Source organism: Pelobates fuscus, chromosome 3 (genome assembly GCF_036172605.1).
Source record: "Pelobates fuscus isolate aPelFus1 chromosome 3, aPelFus1.pri, whole genome shotgun sequence".
NCBI lineage: Eukaryota > Metazoa > Chordata > Amphibia > Anura > Pelobatidae > Pelobates > Pelobates fuscus.
Genome location: NC_086319.1, coordinates 55,924,085 through 55,945,668, shown reverse-complemented (window position 1 = coordinate 55,945,668; position 21,584 = coordinate 55,924,085). Strand labels below are relative to the sequence as shown.

Sequence of the window (21,584 nt, the reverse complement as noted above, 5' to 3'; positions counted from 1 at the left end):
ACGTGATCCTTTAGAGCGAATCTTGCCGGTGTTGGTATATGTGTCTCCTGCAGGAACGCAATGTCAGGGTTCAAACGTTTGAGATCTCTGAACAGAAGGCGGTGCTTGCTCGGAGCGTTGAGGCCTTTGACATTTAAAGATAGTAATTTTAACGGCATCCTAACAGGTAAATGCCCACGCTCATTCTATGCACCAGGCCCACCCGGGGCCGACATGTACGTTGCAATGAGATGATTAAATGTATAGAGTAGTGGCCCGGTCCCCGCCCACTATAGCCGTGTAGTGTGTAGCATCTACGGGTACCCACGTTCCCTTTCAGAGGACTTGGGAAAAGGATGAGGGGAAGGGAGGAGGGGGGAGGGGGGAGTACAGGAACAGAGAAGGAAAAAAATAGTGAAAGAAAGAACAACTGTGAAAACTTTCGCCTGGGCTTACCTATAGCCAGGGTAACATGGGGTATATGTTGAGGCGACCCCAGAGCATAGATTATGCCCCAGAGTAGCCCAAACATAGACCAACTGCAATAAGCACCCTAAGGTGCCCGATTAGACCATTATGAGGACAAACATATATCCAAACTATTGAAGCGAGCACTCAGGGGGGAGGGATTGGCAGGGAGAGTGAACACCTCCATGAGGAAGGTCCCTCCCTCCAGAAAACGGGAGCCGAAGCTGGGGAACCCCAGGGGGCGGGAACGGTCTGCAGACTCCCTATACCCTTATAGCATAGGACTTATTTGGAGGGGCTCTGGGGTGACCAAAAACAGTAGAACAGTGGGGACTGTATAAAACAGAGTGCATACGGGCCTGGCTGATTTCTCCGTGCCCGCGAGAAAATACTGGCTTTGATTACATTATATCCTATTAGACTCACAGGCATACCGTCAGTGTATCGGATGGAGAAGGATCGAGGCAAAGGCCTCACCCGCTCCATCAATCCAGCTGAGGGGAGATAAGAGGAGAAAAAAAATAAAAGTAAAAATGTCACATGACAAAATATAGATCGCATAAATCCCACATATCACATCTACTGTATCCCACTCCGGTTAGGCCCTACCAGAGTAATAAGATGGCCGAAGCTCTATACCCCCCGCCCTTAAGGCTATCATTCACAGGTATGCTTTTCGTTACGGTGGGGAAAGTTAAACATATCATAAGGTAAGGTACAATAAAGGCCCCAAGCAAGGTACCAGGAACACTGCCCGCCGCCCGCCACATGAGAAATAAACACATTGTCACAAAGAGAAAAAATAACGGGTACCGGATCACGGCCTTAAGTCTTGCTGAGTCCGTAAGGGGGAGAAAAACGGGTCTCCCCGGCCCCTGGGATTCAACAGATAGTACACCATGTGTGCAAGCCCAGGATGTGAGAGGGACCGGGGCGAGGACAAAGTTAGAGGGAGGGAGAGAACAGGGCAAAAAACGCTCAACCCTAACCCACCCCAGAAAGAAAAAACCCACCCGCGGATGGGATTGAGGCCGACCCGTGAGAGCCCTTACCCTAGGACCCTAAATCCCGGGCCGAAAAACTGAAGGAGGGGAACCGATGCCACCCTCCCAAACAACAGTGACCCTCCCGGATGATCTCACCGTTTGGATCCACAGACATCGGACCTCAAACCGCCAGTGGAGAGCCGACCTCACTCGCCCGCCGATAACCACTCGCGTGGGAGAGCTGCCAGGACCTCCGTCGACGCCACCGGAACCGCAAAGCCGACAGGAACTTGGATCCCTAAAGCAACCAGAAAAGCAGCCGGGTCGCCTTCAGGGGTGAGAGCTTTGGTACGGCCGTCTTTGAATGCAAGTAGACGGAAGGGGTGTCCCCAGGCGTACCGAATGGAGTGCTTCTGTAGGAGTTCAGTTAGCGGGCGCCATTCCCGTCGACGCTGCAGAGTTGAGGGGGTAAGATCCTGATATAGGGCTATTTCCACCCCATCGTGTACGATCGAGCGATCCCTACCGCACCTCATCACCGCCTCTTTAGTTTGGAACGAGAGGAATTTAACAATGACATCCCGAGGCCGTCGGTCATCAGCCCTCTTAGCCCGGAGGGCTCTGTGTGCCCGTTCAATGTGCCACAGGTGATCCGGTATATTGGGGAGAAGCGGGCGGAAAATAGCCAAGACAGTTTCGGCGAGGGAACCTTCCCCTTCCCGCTCCGGTAGGCCGCGGAGGCGAACATTATTACGTCGCGATCTATTTCCCAAGTCCTCAATAGCTGATGTGGCCGTGAGTAGTTGGGTAGTCAGACTGTTAATTCGTGCTGCCGCTGTGTTGTGGGCGACTACAGTGGTTTCCACCCGTTGCTCCAATGCCGCCGTCCGAACACCCAAGGCCTGGATCTCTGCCTTAACCTCGGCAGTGTTACGGGCCATCTCGGTTGCTAGGTAAGTTCGCACTTCAGCCAGTTTTGTGAGGATTTGGCTGGCATCAGTTTCTGCGCCCCCCATGGCCACGCTACTACCCGGGCTCGAAGGAGATCGAGGTGTACCTTGGCCTTCCCGTCCGCCATCTTGGGAGCTCAGACGCATGGCTCGAGAGGCTGCAAACATCTCAGAGACGGTAGTGGTCGATTCGGCCCCCTTTTTTGTCTGCTTCCTCAGAGCTTTTCTATCCATTTTGCTTCCCCCGCAGGAAAATATATTTTTTCTGTTTGTCAGTGCACTTGTAAGCCGTTGGCACCGTGGTTACAGCGGAGCTCTAGCCGAACACGTCCAGCTCGTCCGGCTGCAAACCACGCCCCCTCTGTGCAGTGTTTCTTAACGTCAAACAAAATATTATTTGACCAGAAAATCCACCAAACACTAACCCTTTCTTTTTTTTTTTTTTATAAATTCTTTATTTTCAGTATTTTTCTGGTTATGGTGATATGGGTGTGGGGTACAGAAGAAAAAGAAGGGGAAGGGGAGACAAAATACAAGCACATTTTGTAGGCACAATTCGTAAACCAGGCATCTCCCGTCAGGTTCGTTTGCACATGAACGTTGTTGGGATGGGCCCAGGGAGGGCTATTACCTACGATGGCCCTCTCCCCATAGCTTGTGTGTGTGCCTGGTTCTGTGGGCAATGTGCATTCTCGTCTTGCTTGGTCTAGTACGGCCCTTTCCCGCTGTTCTGGTTGTGTGTAGTTTTCTTTGCTCGGTTCCAAGGGTAAGGTGTGCCCTTGTTTGGTTTATGCCTTGTTGGTGTAGAGGTCTTGCTTATTGACTGTTTGGGGTGAAGTGGGATAGTTTAGGGGTGTTAGGTCGTGGGTTGTGGGGAGTGGTGGACGGTGTTTGGGGGGTAGTGTGGGTGTGGGGGCTGTGTCTCCCTTGGGGGTACTTCGGCTTTTATCTCAACCCCTATGCCCGTCTGCCGATGGGTCTGGTGTTATCCTTCTGGTTGGGGTTGCTCGTTGTGGTCTGGGCTCGGAGACTTATGTAGTCGTGTGTTGTGTTGAGTTGATGTTCTCTCGAGATTGTGCTAGTGTGGGTGTGGCTGGCTTTCTTCCACTCAGTGCCCCCCTGCGTCTCTCCTAGTCGCTATTGTGGGCCTGAGTGTGTGGGGTGAAGTTGGTGGGTCCCGCCCCGTGTCTTTGCGTCCACACCGACCGAGCCTCTGTTCCCCCAAGGGCTGTCAGGGGTCCCTGGGTCTTCTTATGTCCGTGCATGTCGGTGGGGGGTGGCGTTGGTGGGATTAGGGGGGAAAACCGGTGTGAGTCGTGGGGCTAGCGCGGGCTGAGGACAGTGGAGTCTGGCCTGCTTGGTTTGTGCTTGGCAGCGTATGCCGGCTCGCCTCTCCGCCTTCTGGCTCTGGTGAGCGGTCGTGGGGGGTGACTGGGTTGTGGTTTGTCCTTTTGTGGGGGTTGCAGAAGGTGTGTGTCTGGTTGGGCTTCTTGGGAGGGGCTGGTAATTCTAGTGGGTGTGTCTACGGCAGGGCTGTATCTGTGGTTTAGTAATGCGCGTCCCAGAGGTCCCATGTCCGATGGAACGCCTTATGGGAGTCGTGGATTTGCGCTGTGAGTTCATCTAAATCTCGTGTTTCTCTGATTTTACCGATGATTGTCCCGAGGTCTGGTGTCTTCTGGTCTGCCCATAATTCTGCGATTGCCCTTCGTGCGGCTAGGGTTATACGGGCTACCAGTTTGTTCTCCTGCCTTATGAGGGTGTCCAGTGGTTTATTGAGGAGCATTGTCCAAGGTTGTAGTTGGACGGGTTTTCCTATCACCTGTTCTATGAGGCCCTGAGTCTCCGTCCAGGTCTGTTGTAGTCTGGGACATGTCCACCAACAGTGGAGGTAGGTGCCTTTCTCCCCGCAGAGCTTCCAGCATTCATCAGTGGGTTTCTGTCCCATGTGATATAGTTTTTGCGGCGTCAAATACCATTGAAAGATGGTCTTATAGGCCTGTTCTTTATGTGTGACACACGTTGTAAGGGAATTCGTGGCCGCCCATATCTCGGCCCAGTCGCACGGGTCATCCGGGGGATCCGATGTCCCTTTCCCACGCTGTGATGTAGGTTAGGTCAATTTGGGACGCGTGCGTTGTTAGCTTGATGTATAAGTCCGAGATTTGTCCGCGCGGAAGTGGCGCGTCGAAGCTTTTTTTTTCGAATGGCGAGGGTGGTGCCAGTCCCGCTTGTTTGACTGCTGGCTGCTGTGCTAGGTCCCTCAATTGGATGTATCGGAAGAAATCCGCCGAGGTCAAGGCACCTGCGTTTGGGAGCTCAGAGTATTTGAAGGTTTCCTCTTGTTGGTATAGGTGAAGGAGTCGAGATATGTCTCTCTGGTCGAAAGCCGTGAAGTTTTTGGCTGTCATGCACGGGGGAAAAATTTTATTACGGTAGATCGGGGTTACTGGGGAGAGGAAAGAGGACAAGTCGAACTTTTTGTGTAGTTTGTCCCATAGCGCTATGGCGTGCGTGATTGCTGGAGTAGTCGGTGGTGGTAGAGGCCTGTATTTCGGCGGTACCCACATGTAGGAGGTTGGAAGATCCCACCCCATGGCGTCATGTTCCATGTTGACCCATCTTTTAGTGCCTGGCGGTGCGTGCCACTGTTGGATGTGGGCCAGGTGTGCTGCGTTGTAGTAGTGGAGGAAGTTTCGGAGTCCCAGTCCTCCCGAGAGTCTGGGGACATACATCGTCGCTCTACGGACCCGGGGTTTTCGGGATTTCCAGACAAATCTGTCAATAGCTGCTTGTAGCTGTTTGAAGTCTGTTTTTTGTATTGGGATTGGTAGTGTCTGGAATAGGTAGAGGAACCTTAGTAGCAGGTTAATTTTGATGGTAGTGACTCTACCCATCCACGACACCCCAAGTTTATCCCATCTTTGTAGGTCCTGTTGCGCTGTCTTAAGGAGTGGTTTGTAGTTTATGCTGTATGCGTCCTCTAATTTGGTGGATAGTTTGACGCCTAGATATGTGAGGAACGTGGTGGTGCGGAATGGGAATAGTTGTCTCAGTACGGTGATCTGGTTATGTTTCATTGCCATCGGCATAAGGATGCACTTTGAGAAATTGATTTTGTATCCCGAAAAGGTGGAGTATTTGGCAATGAGGTCAATCGTTGCTTGAAGAGATTGAATGGGGTCAGCGAGAGTTAAGAGGACATCATCCGCGTATGCCGCTACCGCGTATGTCTCCATCCGGATTCCCTGGATCTTAGGGTGGATGCGGATGGCCTGCAAGAGAGGTTCTAGTGAAATTGCGAATAGCAGTGGGGACAGGGGACACCCCTGTCTGGTCCCATTCGCAATGTTGAATGTCTGCGCTGCGGTGTTTGGTATCAGGAGACGGCCTTTGGGGTGGTTGTAGATTGCTAAGAGTATATTGATGAATCCTTCCGGGAATCCTTGATGTTTAACCCCTTAAGGACACATGACGTGTGTGACATGTCATGATTCCCTTTTATTCCAGAAGTTTGGCCCTTAAGGGGTTAAGGACACTGAAGAGATAGGGCCAGAGAAGGCGATCGAAAGCCTTCTCTGCGTCTAGGGACAGCATTACTGAGGGTATGTTGCGATGTTGGGCATACCAGATTGTATTGAAGGCTCTCCTCGTGTTGTCTGCTGCTTGCCTTTTAGGGATGAAGCCGACCTGGTCGGGGTGGATCATGTGGGGCAGGTAGCTATTGAGGCGATTAGCTATCGCTTTCGTGAGAATTTTCAGGTCCGCATTTAGGAGCAAGATCGGGCGATAGTGTCCTGGGTCTAGATGTTCTTTTCCTGGTTTGGGTAGGAGGCATACGTCTGCTGCGAGCATGTCCGGGGGGAGTCGTTGTCCCTGTAGTAGCGAATTAAACGTTGTGCATAGGTGTGGGATGAGTACCGCTTGAAATGTTTTATAATATAATGTTGTAAAGCCGTCTGGTCCCGGGCTCTTCAGTGGTTTCAGCGTCTTGAGGATTTGCGCGAGTTCCTCCGTTTCGATGGGTGCTTCTAGTGATTCCGCGGCCTTGGCAGACAGTGCTGGTAAGCCCAGGGGTTCCAGGAACTCGGCGATGCTTTCAGCTCGGGTCGAGGGGTCTGAGTGTGGAGGCGCGTCGTGATTGTACAGGTTTGTGTAGTATGTTACGAATTCTGAGGCTATCTGCTCCGGTTTGGTCGTAATTTCCCCTGTGCAGGTACGAATCTTTGATATCCTTTTCGTGTCCTGACGCTTTTTCAGACAATGTGCGAGGAGGGAATCGGCTTTGTTCCCCTTCTCGTAGAATCTCTGTTTTGTCCACATGAGATTTCTTGCCACGTCTATTCTCGATAGTTGCCGTATTCGTTCTCGGATTTCTGTGAGCTGGGTCTGGAGCTGGTCCGTCGGGGTTCGTTTGTGGCGTGTTTCTAGTGTTGTCAGTTCTGCTAACGCTTCTGTTAAGTTTTGTAATCGTTGTTTCTTTGTTGCCGTAGCTATCGCTATTAATCTCCCTCGGATCACGGCTTTATGGGCTGCCCATACTGTTGTTGGGGGGACGTCCTCCGTTGTGTTAAGTTCGAAATAGTTTGTAATATCTTCGGTCACCGTATGTACCGTTGCTTTGTCCCGAAGGATCCATGGGTTGAGGCGCCAACGCCACTCGCGGGCCAACTGAGGGATTCGGATGGTCAGAGCCACCTCCGCGTGGTCGGACCATGCTATGTTGCCTATGGTTGTACCGTCCATGGTTGGGTTGCCTGTGAGGTCAAGAAGCTATCAATCCTGGAATATGATCTGTGCATATGTGAGTAGAAGGTATAGTTCCTGGATGATGGATGGTGCGCTCTCCAGGCGTCGACGAGGGCCGTGTCTTTGAGAAAGCTAGCGTATAGCTTGTCGTTTCTGGTTGTGGTCGGTTGTCTGTCTGGGTGTGCTTTGCGGTCCATGGCCGGGGATTGCGTTGCGTTGAATTTGCCGCCGAGTATTACATGTTTGTGGTCCAAGCTGGCAATGTGGGTGCGGATGGAGTCCCAGAACTGAGTGTCCGATGTGTTGGGGGTGTATATAGAGCCAATAGTTATTGGAGTGGCTCCCACCCGGCCGGAGAGGAATAGGAATCGGCCGTTGGGGTCTTTGGTCACCTGGATTTCATCCAGTGGGCATGAGTTGCGTAGAAGGATCGCTATTCCTTTAGTTTTAGGGGAAGGCGAGTTCGCCAGGAAAAATCTTTTAAAATGTCTGTTAACCAGTGGGAGGTTTTTGTGGTCCGTAAAGTGGGTTTCCTGGAGAAGAATAACGTCGGAACCCGTGCGGTTAGCCCACCGCAGGATTCCATGGCGCTTGCCCGATGTATTCAGGCCTTTTACGTTGAGGGAGGTGAGGCTGAGCTTAAGGTTAGGGGACTCCGTGGGTGTCAATGCAGCGTGGGTGTGTGGGGGCTCAAGGTGTCTTCCGTATGGGAAGGGTGGGAGGCGTGGTTTCTGTCTGGTGGTCGGTGTTTACCGAGAATGTTGAGTGTCGATTTGGTAGAGGGGGGGGGCGTAAGGGGAAGGGGTAAGTCTCCGTCTAAGTGGGCCCGGTCTGTGTGGACACAGCAGCCCCCCGCGGCGGGCCCCCGGATTAGGTTCGGGGTTAACTGGGCTTATCACTCTGGCCAGTTACTAGTTGGGCGGGGAGTACCTTCCCCGAGTCGGGTATCCTTGTAGTGGTCCCGAAGGAGATAGGTTTTTATCAAAAAAGGAAATGTAGTGTGCAAGTCGTGGCGTGGCCTGCCTGACTTGTGTGTACATTGACTGAGCCTTATGTGTCACGGGGAGGGGGGGGGGAGGGGGAGGAAGGAGAGAAGGGGGGGGGAGGGATCCGAGGCATTCCCGTGCTGGGTCTCCCCTCCAGCTGGGTCCAGCTAGAGTGTCCAACGGAATCCCTTTCTTCTTGGGTTTTTTTATGGTAACCGGAACTTTAACTTCAACTATGGTAGTATGAACTGCTTCAACTTTGCTTTGTAACCTTTGTGAGGTGTAACTCTTGGTGATGCATCTCACCCTGTTGGTGTTGTGCGTGTGTTATCTGCGTCGTAATGGCCCATGTGGTAGGTGCGTCATCCGCCCTTCCCTGGGTTTCCTCCAGTCTCCTATAATGTATCTAGTGGCTATGTGTGGGGTGTGCATGCAGGCCATTTGCGGTTGAGGTTTCGTCGGCTGTGAAAGGAACCGAACATTAGCTCCCTGGCGGCCAATCGGATGAAGAAACCCATGAATTGTCCTCAGTGGTACTTAGCTGCGATCGTTATGGAACTAAATTCGGCATGAGGACTTTGTGGGTTTCCAGTCATCTCAGCGGGACTTAGCCGCAAATCTTATGGAACTGTTTTCAGCATGAGGTGACCCTGCGGCTTTTTTGAAGGAAGGTGCCTGAGACAAAGGGGCACAAACGCTACCCAAGAACCAACCAGAGCACCCTATATTTTGGATGCAGGAGCTCCCGAAAGTTGACCGGGCAAAGCACCAAATGCCCTGCAACTGTTTTGGACATAGGACCACACGTGCCGCTGGTCAGAACTTTAACATAGTGGTGTTTCCCCTACACTGCATGGATCTGAGCGCTATTTGGAGAACTTGGGCACTCAGATCAGGGCTATTTGGGGATGTATTATTTGTAGGGTTATATGTTTTGGGGTATTTTTATGTTTGCCTCTCTTTTCCTGGGAAATAATTAGCTTACCAGTCTTTAACACAATTATCTCCCAGGCACAGAGATTTATGGCAGGGGCTTGTCTTGCATTGAATGTAGACCCCATGCTTGGGGCTGTGCATAAAAGCAGGCAACTTGACCATAATAAATCAGTTCCTGTACACCCTTCACTCAGTCTTCACTAATGTTTTGGTGTACCAGCTATACATCTATACTCTCTGCAGGAGAACTTTAATCACTAGAAGCTGGATCCAGGATCCTGTTGTAGGGTGGGAAGCGACAGCGAGACCCCGGCCAAGCTGCAGCTGAAATGCTGATGGTGTCTCGTTCATAGCTAGGGAGCGTGCTTGGCGGAGGTACCCAGTCAGGGTACCAGGCGGTCCGCCACATTCTCCACCACTTCAGATGGAACTTTTATCCTCTGGCTCAAGAGCTACTTGATTAAGAGGAGGACCTAGAGTAATTGGAAGCGTAGAGTGTGGAGAGGAAAGGCAGAAGCTCATAACTTTCTTAACTGGTGTGCACTCACCTTGTGCAGCTTGTCCATCATCCAAGTCTATCTGTATCTGCTGTAGAATTCTCTCATCCAACAAAAAACGTTGAGACATCAGCTGTACCTACTACCATTTCCATAACTTGCTCACCTCCTGTCAATGAAACCATTAATAAACCAAGTGCTATTGTACATACTAGGGTTGCAACAGCTTCCGCTTCCACCAATGTAAATCCTCCTGCATCTTCAACAGACAAATGTGGCTAATGTATCGCACCTACTTCATACTGCTGCACACTGCGTGCCTTGTTACTATGGAACCTGATAACCTGGGATGATTCCACCTTATATTTCTGATTTGTTTTTTTGTGTGAGGGACCTGGATATCACAGGTGCTACCTTTCTGACTTGATTGTGTCCAAAAAGCAAGAGCCAATCAGGATCTCCCTATTTAAGGAGGGCTTTCTGGCTGCTCTCGGCCCTTTTGTGGTTGCTGTATCCTGTAGTGATATTTTAGTCTGAAACGGTTACTGGACTACGTTTTGCACTTGTGTACCTGACTCAGCCTGTTTGCATTATGCCTGATTTAGTGTACCAGTCCCTGGCTTGTCTTACTACTCCACCAGTGTACCAGTCCCTCGCTTGTCTTACTACCCAACCCTTGTACCATTATCTGGCTTGTCTTGCTACCCGAGCCGTGTACCAGTCCTTGGCCTTTCTTACTACCCGAACAGTGTACCGGTCCCTGGCTTGTTTTACTACTTGACCAGTGTACCGTTCCCTGGCTTCTTACTACCGGAGTTGTGTACCAGTCCATGGCTTGTCTTACTACCCGACCAGTCCCTGGCTTGTTTTACTACCCGACCACTGTACCAGCATCTGGCTTGTCTTACTACCCGAGCCGTGTACCAGTCCCTGGCTTGTCTTACTACCTGACCCTTGTACCAGTCCCTGGCTTGTCTTACTACCTGACCCTTGTACCAGTCCCTGGCTTGTCTTACTACCCGATCCTTGTAGCAGTCCATGGCTTGTCTTACTACCCGAGCCATGTGCCAGTTCCTGCCTTGTCCTATTACCTGAGCCGTGTACCAGTCCCTGGCTTGTCTTACTACCCGACCAGTGTACCAGTCCCTGGCTTGTCTTGCTACCCGACCAGTGTACCAGTCCCTGGCTTGTCTTACTACCCGACCAGTGTACCAGTCCCTGGCTTGACTTACTAACCAACCCTTGTACCAGTCCATGGCATGTCTTACTTCCCGAGCCGTATACCAGTCCATGGCTTGTCTTACTACCTGAGCCGTGTACCAGTCCATGGCTTGTCTTACTACCCGAGCCATGTGCCAGTTCCTGCCTTGTCCTATTACCTGAGTCGTGTACCAGTCCCTGGCTTGTCTTACTACCCGACCAGTGTGCCAGTCCCTGGCTTGTCTTGCTACCCGACCAGTGTACCAGTCCCTGGCTTGTCTTACTACCTGACCAGTGTACCAGTCCCTGGCTTGTTTTACTATCCGACCAGTGTACCAGCACCTGGCTTGTCCATCTTCCCATCCCATGTACCAGTCTCTGGTTTGTTCCTGACATTGCTTTTCACGTGCTCTTGACCCTTACCGTTATCCGATATTGTGTTTTATTTTTTTGCTCCTCTCCTGGCCTGTGGTCTTTTCTTAGTTTTGTCCAGTTACTTTCTAGTTCCTGCTTTACGTTAAGCCACTCTAAGGTCGAGTTATATGTCTCTTTGTATCCCTCTGTCTTTGCCTTTGTTAGTTCGCTATCTCTCACCTAGGATCCTCTATCCAACCATGACATATCAGCAAATGTACTGCAAGTTTCTATTATTGAGGGAAGAAGCAGAACAATAAAGTACTAGGGCAGGCAGCAGGTCTACTGGTGCTGTATCTGATTCTATTCAGTTGTCAACACCTACCACCAGCGCTACCTCCATTACTGCTACCACAACCCTTAGCAAGAGCAGGTGAAATAATGAGGATAGTGCCAGTAATCAAAAGAGGTGGAGACTGGGCTTGAAGAGTTGGGAACCTTTTTATATTTAGTAAGAGACAGATTATTTGCTTGTGCATTGTAAATTGCCAGCTGCTTCCCTCTTTCACTGCAATAAGTGAGAATGATGGATCTTTGTGAAATAGTATGCCCTCTTTCTTGGAATGCAGATCTGTACGGAAATCTGTCTCAGAATGGCTCATTCCACCACACTACTTCAGAGGAGCACCACATAAGAAAAATACCTTTTATTTGCTCATTTATTTATCAGGCTGGAACACAATAAGAGGGGAAACTCATGTTTATTAAACCAAAGCATTTTGTGCCTTAGCAGCACTTGTTCGGAGACCTTGGTGTTTCTCCCATGTTGTTTTGCAGCCCAAAACTTTAAATGAAGAAATAAAGGTTTGATTTTCTTGTGGTTTTTCTTGTCCTCCTCCTCCTCCAATTGCACTTTTGGGCATCTTTTTTTTTCATCTTCCACCTCATGTGTATACTTCAGAGAAGCTGCCCTCCAACTTTGCCAACATTAAAGGCAATCATGGAATGTTGGAAGAGCTGTGGAAGGCAATCACGAAATATTGGAATGTGTGTGTAGATTTGACAGTCTGGATCAACAGTGGAGAGATGTGGAGGAGAAGGGAAATTAAAAAAAAAAAAAAGATTTGGTTAAAGAATGGACAAGAAGAATACCAAATGAAGTATATAAGAGATGAAGAGATCAGAGAGGTGGAAACACCAAAGATAGAGATAAAGAAACACTGAAAGAATTAGGAAATAGCCCAGAGAGCTTTTGAAAGATTGGAAATTGAGTGAGAACAACATGATAAGGAACCATTCACAAAGGTGAGAACAATTATCTTGGAAAATTACACTGCAATATCTATTTCCATATAGTTACTTCAATTTGGGAAGCACCATGTATATAATAAATGCATCACTATTTGGTCTGCATCTGAGATACACATTGTCAGAAATACATAAATGTCTAATAAATGTGATCTTACTTCTTTCAAAAACACACATTAAATTAAGATGGCTAGTGTTATAAAGGGGAAATTAAATTTGGGACGAATAGTGAATATTATATTATAGGTATAGAAAAGTCTACTTCCATTTAAGTAAAAGAGGGCCAGCAAAGACCATATCAGAGTAGTTTATCATTTTGCCACTCAATATACTGTATATTTGTTTGTTTGGTTTTTTTTTGAGTACACGTTTGCAGAATATTACAGCAGTAAGTTAAAAATGCACATATATTTATTTATATAACTCTAATAGAACAAACAGCAGTGTCTCGTGTGGAGATTTTATCTAAATATTATATATTGACAAAATAAAAAATTTTAGGACGGTGCTGGTAAAAACATATATACAGTCAAAGGCACTGTGTTTCATATCGGCTGTTGGAATACATTTAACAGATAACTGAGATTTAATAAATAATATGTACATAACCTGTAAAAAATAAACATAAACAAAAATGGTAAGCTAATTTACAAACTAAAATGAACACAAGAAACAGGACGTGGTTTTAAGAGTCTAGTAAAGGGTCTATATATAGACGTGTCCACTTGCAGCCTTAGATGGGAAATATAGAAATTCTTACAAAACGGTCCCTTCTTGAAATGCCTCAATCCACCTAATGAGAAATGGAAGATAAAAAAACGAATTAATTATGGATTTAAAGGGAAACATTCACATTAAACAAAAGAGCATTTTTCACCCCGATAAAAAAAAAAAAAAAAATACATTGTTAGGTTTTATTAACTGAATTTTCAATAGAATGCAAGATTTGGCTTGCTGTTAAAATCAACTGAATCTCCATGCAAGTATGTTAGTTTAGCTATTCACTCACAGCCTATTTACAACCATTTATTTGATTCGATATCCCTTCTAGAAACCAGGGAAGTAGCACCCACAACTCTAAGTCATTATAATATCCCAACCCCAGTAACACTAACTTAATATATAAACTGTAAGCTCGTTCGAGCAGGGTCCTCTTCAACCTATCGTTCCTGTAAGTTTTAGTTAAATCCCCCCTATTTGTTTACAGTATAGCAGAAAAAAGTTGGCTGCGGTTTGGCGGAGCTATTTCAGACAAATGCGCAAATCTTATCAGTTTAACACAAGAGAATTGTGACGAACAAAGGACCCCATTTTTAAATTTTTGGATAAGCTTTCCAAATGATTTCGTTTTTTTGGATAACATTCAAATAATTTTTAAACATATTACAATATTAGTAAATGTATTATATTTTAAAATATATATATATATATATCGAAATATTATAAAATTAACATTTTCAGCATATTAAATTATTTTAAAAGTTAAACCCTTTAGAGATATGACAATATTAGCAGAATTTCAAGCTGATGAATGAATTATAGTAGCCTACGCGTTTTCAATCCAACATTTCATTCTATGTATATTGCATAATGTTTCAGTCACTAATATTATAATAAGGCAAAATTGGTTATTTGTGACCATTTTGGAAACCTTACCTTTGCGTAGTGTGAGTATCATCAGCTCTAAAAATATAAAATAAGTTGTTTTTGTGCAATAATTGAATGACGTTCGATTCTGCATTCTCATCGTTCACCACCTTAATTGTAAATCCCAGCAAAGGTTGGCTCTCCAGTGCTGCTATGTCCTAATTAATATAAGAATGAAGTTTGTTAAATACGTTTGATACTTGACTGTACAGAATCACTTATCCATGAAAAGATCAGGACATACACATTCTTAATTAAAAGGACACTTTTACAATATGTTCTTGGACAAATGCACATGTCACGTCATAGGCCAACAGAATATATTTAGAAAAAAATGGTTTATCTTGAAACAAGCTGCTGCATTTCGCTATATAACTTTCACTACATTTTGTGAACAAAATGTCCAGGTGCAATATAAAAAGACTAAAAAGGACTACTCGGGTACTGCACTGTCTCACAGGAGATCATGCTGGCAAAAACAGACTGCTGGTGTAATGCATCTTATGTGTTGCTTTATTGAAAGCAATCGTAGCAACGTTTTCAAGATAAGGCAACTGGACTAAAGATGCAGGAGACAAGAATGTGAGACAATATTTTGATATTTGATATTTTGATCATTATTGTGCTAAACGTTTATAGTCTCAGTTACATTTGGGCTGGCAATGCCAGTGGTTTGCCATGCAAAATCTTGGATTGGAAATGATTCTGTCATGCTTGGTTTACAATACACCCTTTTATTTTCTAATCGTGAATTTAGAATGCAAAATGGCCCAATAAGAATGCTATGGCCCAATAAATTGTCAAGGTCCTCATGGCAGTCAATTTAAACACGTTATAGTACAGTAACTACTGAAGAGTATCAACCTATAAAGAATGTACTTTGAAGACCAGTCTTACCTCACTAGCTGCGTATGTGTAGAGCACTTTGTTCTTTATCACAAACCACAGCTGCTTCCATGGCTTCTTGTTGCCCTTTGACCTCTGCAGATAGCCACTCATGGAAGAATCTTCTGTGCTAGCGGAGACCTGAAAAAGTGTCCACAGTTTATAGATGTAATTTCGCTAGCAATGCACCATAAATGCAAGTCTTCTCTGAATATACAGATTTCAACTAAGTACGTTTGGATTAATTTAAATTATCATTATGATATTGTTTTCAAATGGAGATGCAAAGGTTTCTGTGCATATACAAATACATAGAAAATTCCAAATGTATTGGCACTCTCATATCTGTAGTGGTGCTGGTATCTAGGTAGCCCACATAAAAATACCTTGATTATATATAGAAATAATTTAATCAATAAATAAAATGCCACTGTGTGTAAAACATGACATAAATAACAATGGCACGTTTCACACTACTAATACAATAAATGGCCAACCCCAGTCTTTAAGAGCTACCAAAATGCTGGTTACTCCAAGATTAGACATCCTGAAATCCAAATAGTAATCTATTAATATAATGCATCTGTTGTGGCTAATACAATGTCATAATGCAAGTTAAACATTCAAAGCTCACCTGGAGTATATAAAACTAGGAAACATCTATGACCTGGACATTGCAGGCATATTTGACACCATCTCCATGTATACAGTGGCATACTCGCTGCATCTTAAGAACAATCCTAACACAATGAAGACACTTTAAATGCCGCACTACGAGTAACACTGCTTTGTCTGGCTTAGTATGAATGAATTACAGTCCAGTACATTTAGAGTGCTTATTAACCCCCTAACAAATCGGGATAGTCCCCTAAACTAATGCAAACAATGGGTTAAGGGGTACCCTACTCCCCCCCCATGTGTCCTCAGTTATATGGGAAAATCTGTTGAATGGTTCTCTAATGACGCTTTATTGTTTGAAATGCACTGTTATAATGGTGTCATTTTAACATAATTTGAAGAGGATACGGAGACAAAACTACCAAAGCATCTTCAGATTTTAAATGCAACATATATCATTTTGCAACTGCTTTCTAGTTTTGTGCATACATGATTTTAAGTTGCAGAATAACAGATTAACTATGGCAAAAGCTGACAAGAGGTGACCTACTTTCAGAGCGGCTGGTATTTTCTTCTGCTTCCTCCCAGATGGAATGCTGTGGAGGACGGAGGACAAAGTGGTAGATGTAGACTTTTGATTGGCAGGTGAAGAAGTATTCGGAGTGGATAGACTGTCTATAATAAAAAATAAATATAAAAATGTAAAAGTCAGCACTTGTTAGAACAATACATCTGGATATATATTACCCAAAATGCGTACGGTCTACATCAGTGTATCTACAAAGCGGGCAGCAACACTTCCTCATTTGTGCCCCTACCAGTATGCACATATGCTTGAGAAAGGTTTACAAACTCATTTTTAACAAATAGAGGCAGTCAGGGATTAGTCAGAGGCAGTAATCTCCAGAAGCACCAAAAGGAGTCATAATGTAATGAGCCACACACTGCAGTAAATACCAATTTGACCCAAATTTACAATCAGTGAAAAGGTGTTTCAGAGATATTTACTAAAATGAGAATCTAAGGTGAATTTTATATTGAAAGCCAAAATATCATAGTTCTAAAAATTTAGATGTTTGGCTACAGGGAACCAAAATTTGATATACATTTTGAATTCTCATTTGACCAAATAATCTGGTTTGTGTTTAACCCATTAATAATCAATAACAAACCATGTAGGCCATGGTATAATGGGACTAGCCTAACCCCCACGATCTTTGACAACATACTCACTGAACATAATGCTTATTTAAACTCTGCAGTGACGGTGGCAATCTGACAGCTGGATAAAACGAAAGATATCTGCTGCGAGAATTTGTTCTAAAGTATATTACTTTGATGTTTTGCTTCTGCATTCAAGGTAAGGCTACAGAAATATATTACACCGTATGGATCAGGCCATGTCCTTGTAACATCCGAAGTCAATTGCTACTTTACGGTGTAAAAAGGAACATGTGCCAGCTTCACACAAACCATGAAAAGAAATTGAATTCGAACATATATATCTAAGAATAACAGAGTGCAGAGGCCATCACCTTGCTTCTGGAGGTTCTGGAAGCAATGATCACAAACGCGCGCCAGATGGTTCTTCATGTATTCAAGGCTATGCTTATTCGTCGAACAGGCCTGGCAGATAATCTGGACAGAAAATATCCATTCATTGTTTGATATATTCGAATAACAATAATACAACATTAGAACATTTGACTATAGAAGTTCAAGTTTAATATTTAGAGCTAGGATGTCCAAAAGGACGAACCCTTATGTTTTATGCTACACTTTCCACATTGATCTGCCAGCCTTGAGTGGAAATGCATTGTGGAAATTGTAGTTTTTAAAAAGCTGGAGAGACCCTTTTTTGCCATCTATAATTTAGTCTACAAGTCATAATTTAATATTGCTATTTTTTTGTTGCTGCTCTACATAATTGGAATGTTTAAATATCAACATGCATGACTATCTGCAAAAAGCTGGTCTATTTCACAGGGAGCATCCTCAAAGACAATGGATTAAGCTTGAAATGAGCGCATCAAGCCTTTAAAGGCTATTTGAAATAAATGTGGCATTTTAGAATTGTGAACAATGTCTGTACCCATATTAAAAGTGAAGTAAGCACCAGAAATGAACAGTCATTTGACTTTATCTCTGGATTTCCATAACACATAAAGAGGGTGAGGCCTGCTAGTTGCAGACAGGGTTGCTGTTATTAGCACAACCGTGGAGGTAGGAATAAAATAATAAAGAAAAAGCACCATGAATGCTACGGAAGGAGATTCCCCATTAACAGAATATTGCAGTGACTACTAGATTCATTTTTCACAAGGTGAATATAAAGTCAAAATAGCTGAACTGGAAACATTTTCTACATCGACTATGTTTTATTTCGGCCTAACATTTTTGAATTCACTTTGACATCCTGACAATGAAGTTAATAACCCCGACAGTAATTCCTTATTGTGTTTGAACATATAAATTGTGAACAGCGCACAGTTTTGCATGTGACAAACCTTTCCACATGCTCTACAATGGTGTCTTCTCCATGTCAGTGTGAATTCACTGGTGCAGATCATACACATAGTGGCTCTGCCGTCTGGAATCCAGATGGGAGCTTTTGACCCCAGAACTCCCCAGTCTCCTTTCTCCTCTAAGTCAGCCTAAAAGAGAATGTGTTTATGTATATTAATATTTATACAGTGCTAACAGTTTAACACTTTACATGAAAGGTGTAGGCTGAATATAGTTTAGATTAATGGAGAAATACTTGGGGCCCTGTGGCACCATATTCCTCTCCATCTCCCTCTCCAGGTGGCTTCATATGCTAGGAGTTGTGTCACTGATGTATTCTCACTTTTAAACAAGAGTACAAAGCAGGGATTTATGTTAGAGCCCGTAAGATTCTGGGGATCCTCTATAGATGATTTTCAGCAGAATGAGATATCATAGCACTATGGTACATTACGTGGGGAAAAGTTTGAAACTCCTCTCACTTGACACATTTTGTCATTAATCAGCACTTACTTCAGACAAAAGATAGTTAATGTCATGTGTATCTTCTGATTGCATTGGATTTTCAATGACATTCAGCCGTTACAAGTTTACAATAAAGATTCTATCAATAAGTTTCTCTTTGTAAACCCATGACAGTGATTGCAGAAATGCAAGGATAAGCAGAGTTCGGATTAAAATTAAGCGTATTCTATAGGCTGATAGGAGAATGTACTGAAGAGGATAGGTACTAAAATCTGTTATACCATTGTGTAAGGAGTCATGCAGAGGAGATTTTTTTTTTGCTTGGTTATTTTTGGTATTGGATGACAGAGACATTGCTAAATTTTTGCATTGTTATAATGAAGAAAAAAAAACAAAACAACAGATTTAGGTTTGTTCATTAACTGCTTCATGACATGTCCCAGAAATTTTTTGAAAATGTGATTTATCAAACTTTTTATAAATGATCAAAGTTTATAGTAAATGAACAAGATATCAAGGTCTAAAATGGTCATATGGATAACTGGAGATATTATAGCGAGTCAAAGCAGCGTGGGTAGTTGCTGCTGGTATTATAATCACTATATTGCGTTTCTAATGCTATAGTGTCTTGTTAAACATTTAGGTCCTTGGTGTCACGCCAAGGGTGCATAATTCATTGTTACACTATAGAATATAGCCAATTAATGTAATTTGTGTAGTGCATACATGAATTGGCCACTTGGTAGGGAGTCAGGTGACAAAAGGGGTAATGCAAATTGTATAGGAATGTGAAAGGGGGCAGATGGTTTGCAACATGGATGGATCCCATGATTAATCAAAGGCTCTGCAGGGTGTGAGATTCTACACTGGATATGCCTGGATATCTAGTTCCAAGCTCTGCAGTGTGTAAGATTTTACACTTGAGATGCCTGAATGTCTAATTCTGATGTAAACTAGCTGACTTCACCCATATGGCCTCTGCCTCTTAATTGAGGAGTTAATTTATTTGATATGTTAATGATCATTAGCCATGTGTTGAAGAATTTTTGTTATATTTACAATGGGACAAGCACCATCTTCTAAACAAGCCCAAACATGATTGGCATAACTTAACCATATGGGAAAGGATTGGGATGTCTGCTATATTGGGTCACAAGTAAGAAGTGTGACATATCTATGGAATGGAGAAATGGTAAATTCATAGATGCAATTATTTCTGTGGCAAGTACAAAAGAGGAGATAGAAGAAAACGTGACAATTTTTTTTGCTCATAATAAATATTCCTTTATTAAAGGTAAAGAATCACATTACCTGAAGAGACTAATTAGTATCTTAGTATCTTTGCAATTCCTTAAATATTGTGCTAAGTTGTATTTTTTTTTTTTTTTTTATAATTGATTTACCTGGGGGACCAAGGCACCCCATTTATAAATTGTCTTGGTGGTGGCAGCGTTAAAATAGTAATATTCATATTATTTATGCTTAAGTGTGGGTGGTGTTTAGGGAGATTTTATCATTATTTCCGGTTTAGTGCAGACACTAAACGCTTTCACCACCACAACTACGTCACGCACACTCTTGGAGTAGGGTGCGTTGTAAGAAGTTCAAAAAAAAGTTTGAATCTCCTGTTCTCTTGCGCAGCTGCCATCCTGCCTCCTTGGTTAAGATCATCAAGATTAATTATCTCAGTCAATCTAATGCTTCCCCAAAGGAAAGCATTAAGAAACAAGTGCACATGCACACCAACAAGCCATGCTGTGCAAATCAAATGGTCTATATGAGATCATTTGATTGAAACAGTGTTACTCTGCTTTTTCGTCGAAAGTGGTTCTAGTGGCTGTCTGAAGGTCTACTCTGCAGAATGGCAATGTTTTCAGCTGGAGGGTTAAAACTAGGGTACACGTGGTAAACAGACCACTTCATTGAGATGGATAAAGAAAGTATGTACTGTTTAGATTTTTTTCAAATTTATTTTTAGCAATGGAATGTTACAACTACATGGATAGCATGGGAAAAACATATTTTAAGGTTATTATAAAATGTATTATTTACCTCCTCCTGACTTTTAGCTGGATTAAAAGTTATTTTCTTCTTAGTGTGGTCTTCGATTGCTCTAGAAATAGCTTCGAGCCAATCATCTCTCTCTGTAGCCGAGCTGGCAGAAAGAATGAAGGACCTTTCCACACTTTCTATATTCAGTTCATTCTGATAGGCTTCTTGGGTTGGCTTCCCCACCTGAAAAAAAATATAGACTCCTATATGAATTCCAGCATACCCCTGAGAACAACTGGAAAACTCAATATTGAATAGACTGTTGTCATCTTGTGTCCTCATGAACAAGACTGTGGCAAGATCTGGTGAATAAAATAAAGTTCAACTGTCAATGCAGCACTTTAACAATCCATGACAAATTTGGAAGTGGTGAGGAGCTGTGTTTTACATGCCATTCCTTTTCCCTTTGATATTTTGATACATGTAATCCTTTACATGTATTTCTTACAAACCTCAGTTTTTGCTGTCCTGAGAACACCGTTTATGAATTAGTTTGCATTCTATAGGTCCATAGAAATTTATTTTGATAGAAAGGCAGAATTGTAACAAGAGACAAAATTTAAAGGAGATACAAGAACCCTTCTTTTTTTTTTTTTTTTTAATTCTTTATTTTTGAAGTGCAGGTAATTACATGCGACTTGTCACGCCCCAACAGCTTGTGACAGGAGACAAAATACATAGCTTATAAGCAGTAAGGCAGTGAGAAAACATGCACAATTTTTTTGTTAAATTAAGTAGAACGATAAAACAACAGATTATAATAATCAGGCTATACTGGCTGACAATAAGAATAGTATAAATGAGAATAAACACTTGCATTACATGCTGGGTAGTTTGGCTACGGATCCTGAGCTCTCTAGCATACTATATATGAAAATATCAAAAACTACAAAACATGAAGGTAACAGGCTGTATTTTGCTATTTGTGCAGCGTAGAAATGCTAGGCTAGTCGTGCCTACAACAGAGCCAGTCCTATAACTGAGCTAGTTACTTTTAAG

At 43.9% G+C, this 21,584-nt stretch overlaps 1 protein-coding gene across 1 annotated transcript in view; it reads right to left on the bottom strand.

Annotated features, from left to right (window-relative positions):
- Positions 1-12,806: 12,806 nt before the first annotated feature.
- The window catches only part of FGD6 (FYVE, RhoGEF and PH domain containing 6), a 119,984-nt gene continuing 111,206 nt past the window's right edge, over positions 12,807-21,584 (bottom strand). The window contains exons 14-20 of the mRNA XM_063447091.1: positions 20,586-20,768; positions 18,071-18,217; positions 17,099-17,201; positions 16,114-16,238; positions 14,958-15,086; positions 14,070-14,218; positions 12,807-13,206 (exon numbers count right to left, since the gene is read on the bottom strand). Coding sequence (XP_063303161.1) covers positions 13,170-13,206; positions 14,070-14,218; positions 14,958-15,086; positions 16,114-16,238; positions 17,099-17,201; positions 18,071-18,217; positions 20,586-20,768 — 873 coding nt within the window. The 3' untranslated portion in view covers positions 12,807-13,169. The remainder of the gene's footprint in view (positions 13,207-14,069; positions 14,219-14,957; positions 15,087-16,113; positions 16,239-17,098; positions 17,202-18,070; positions 18,218-20,585; positions 20,769-21,584) is intronic.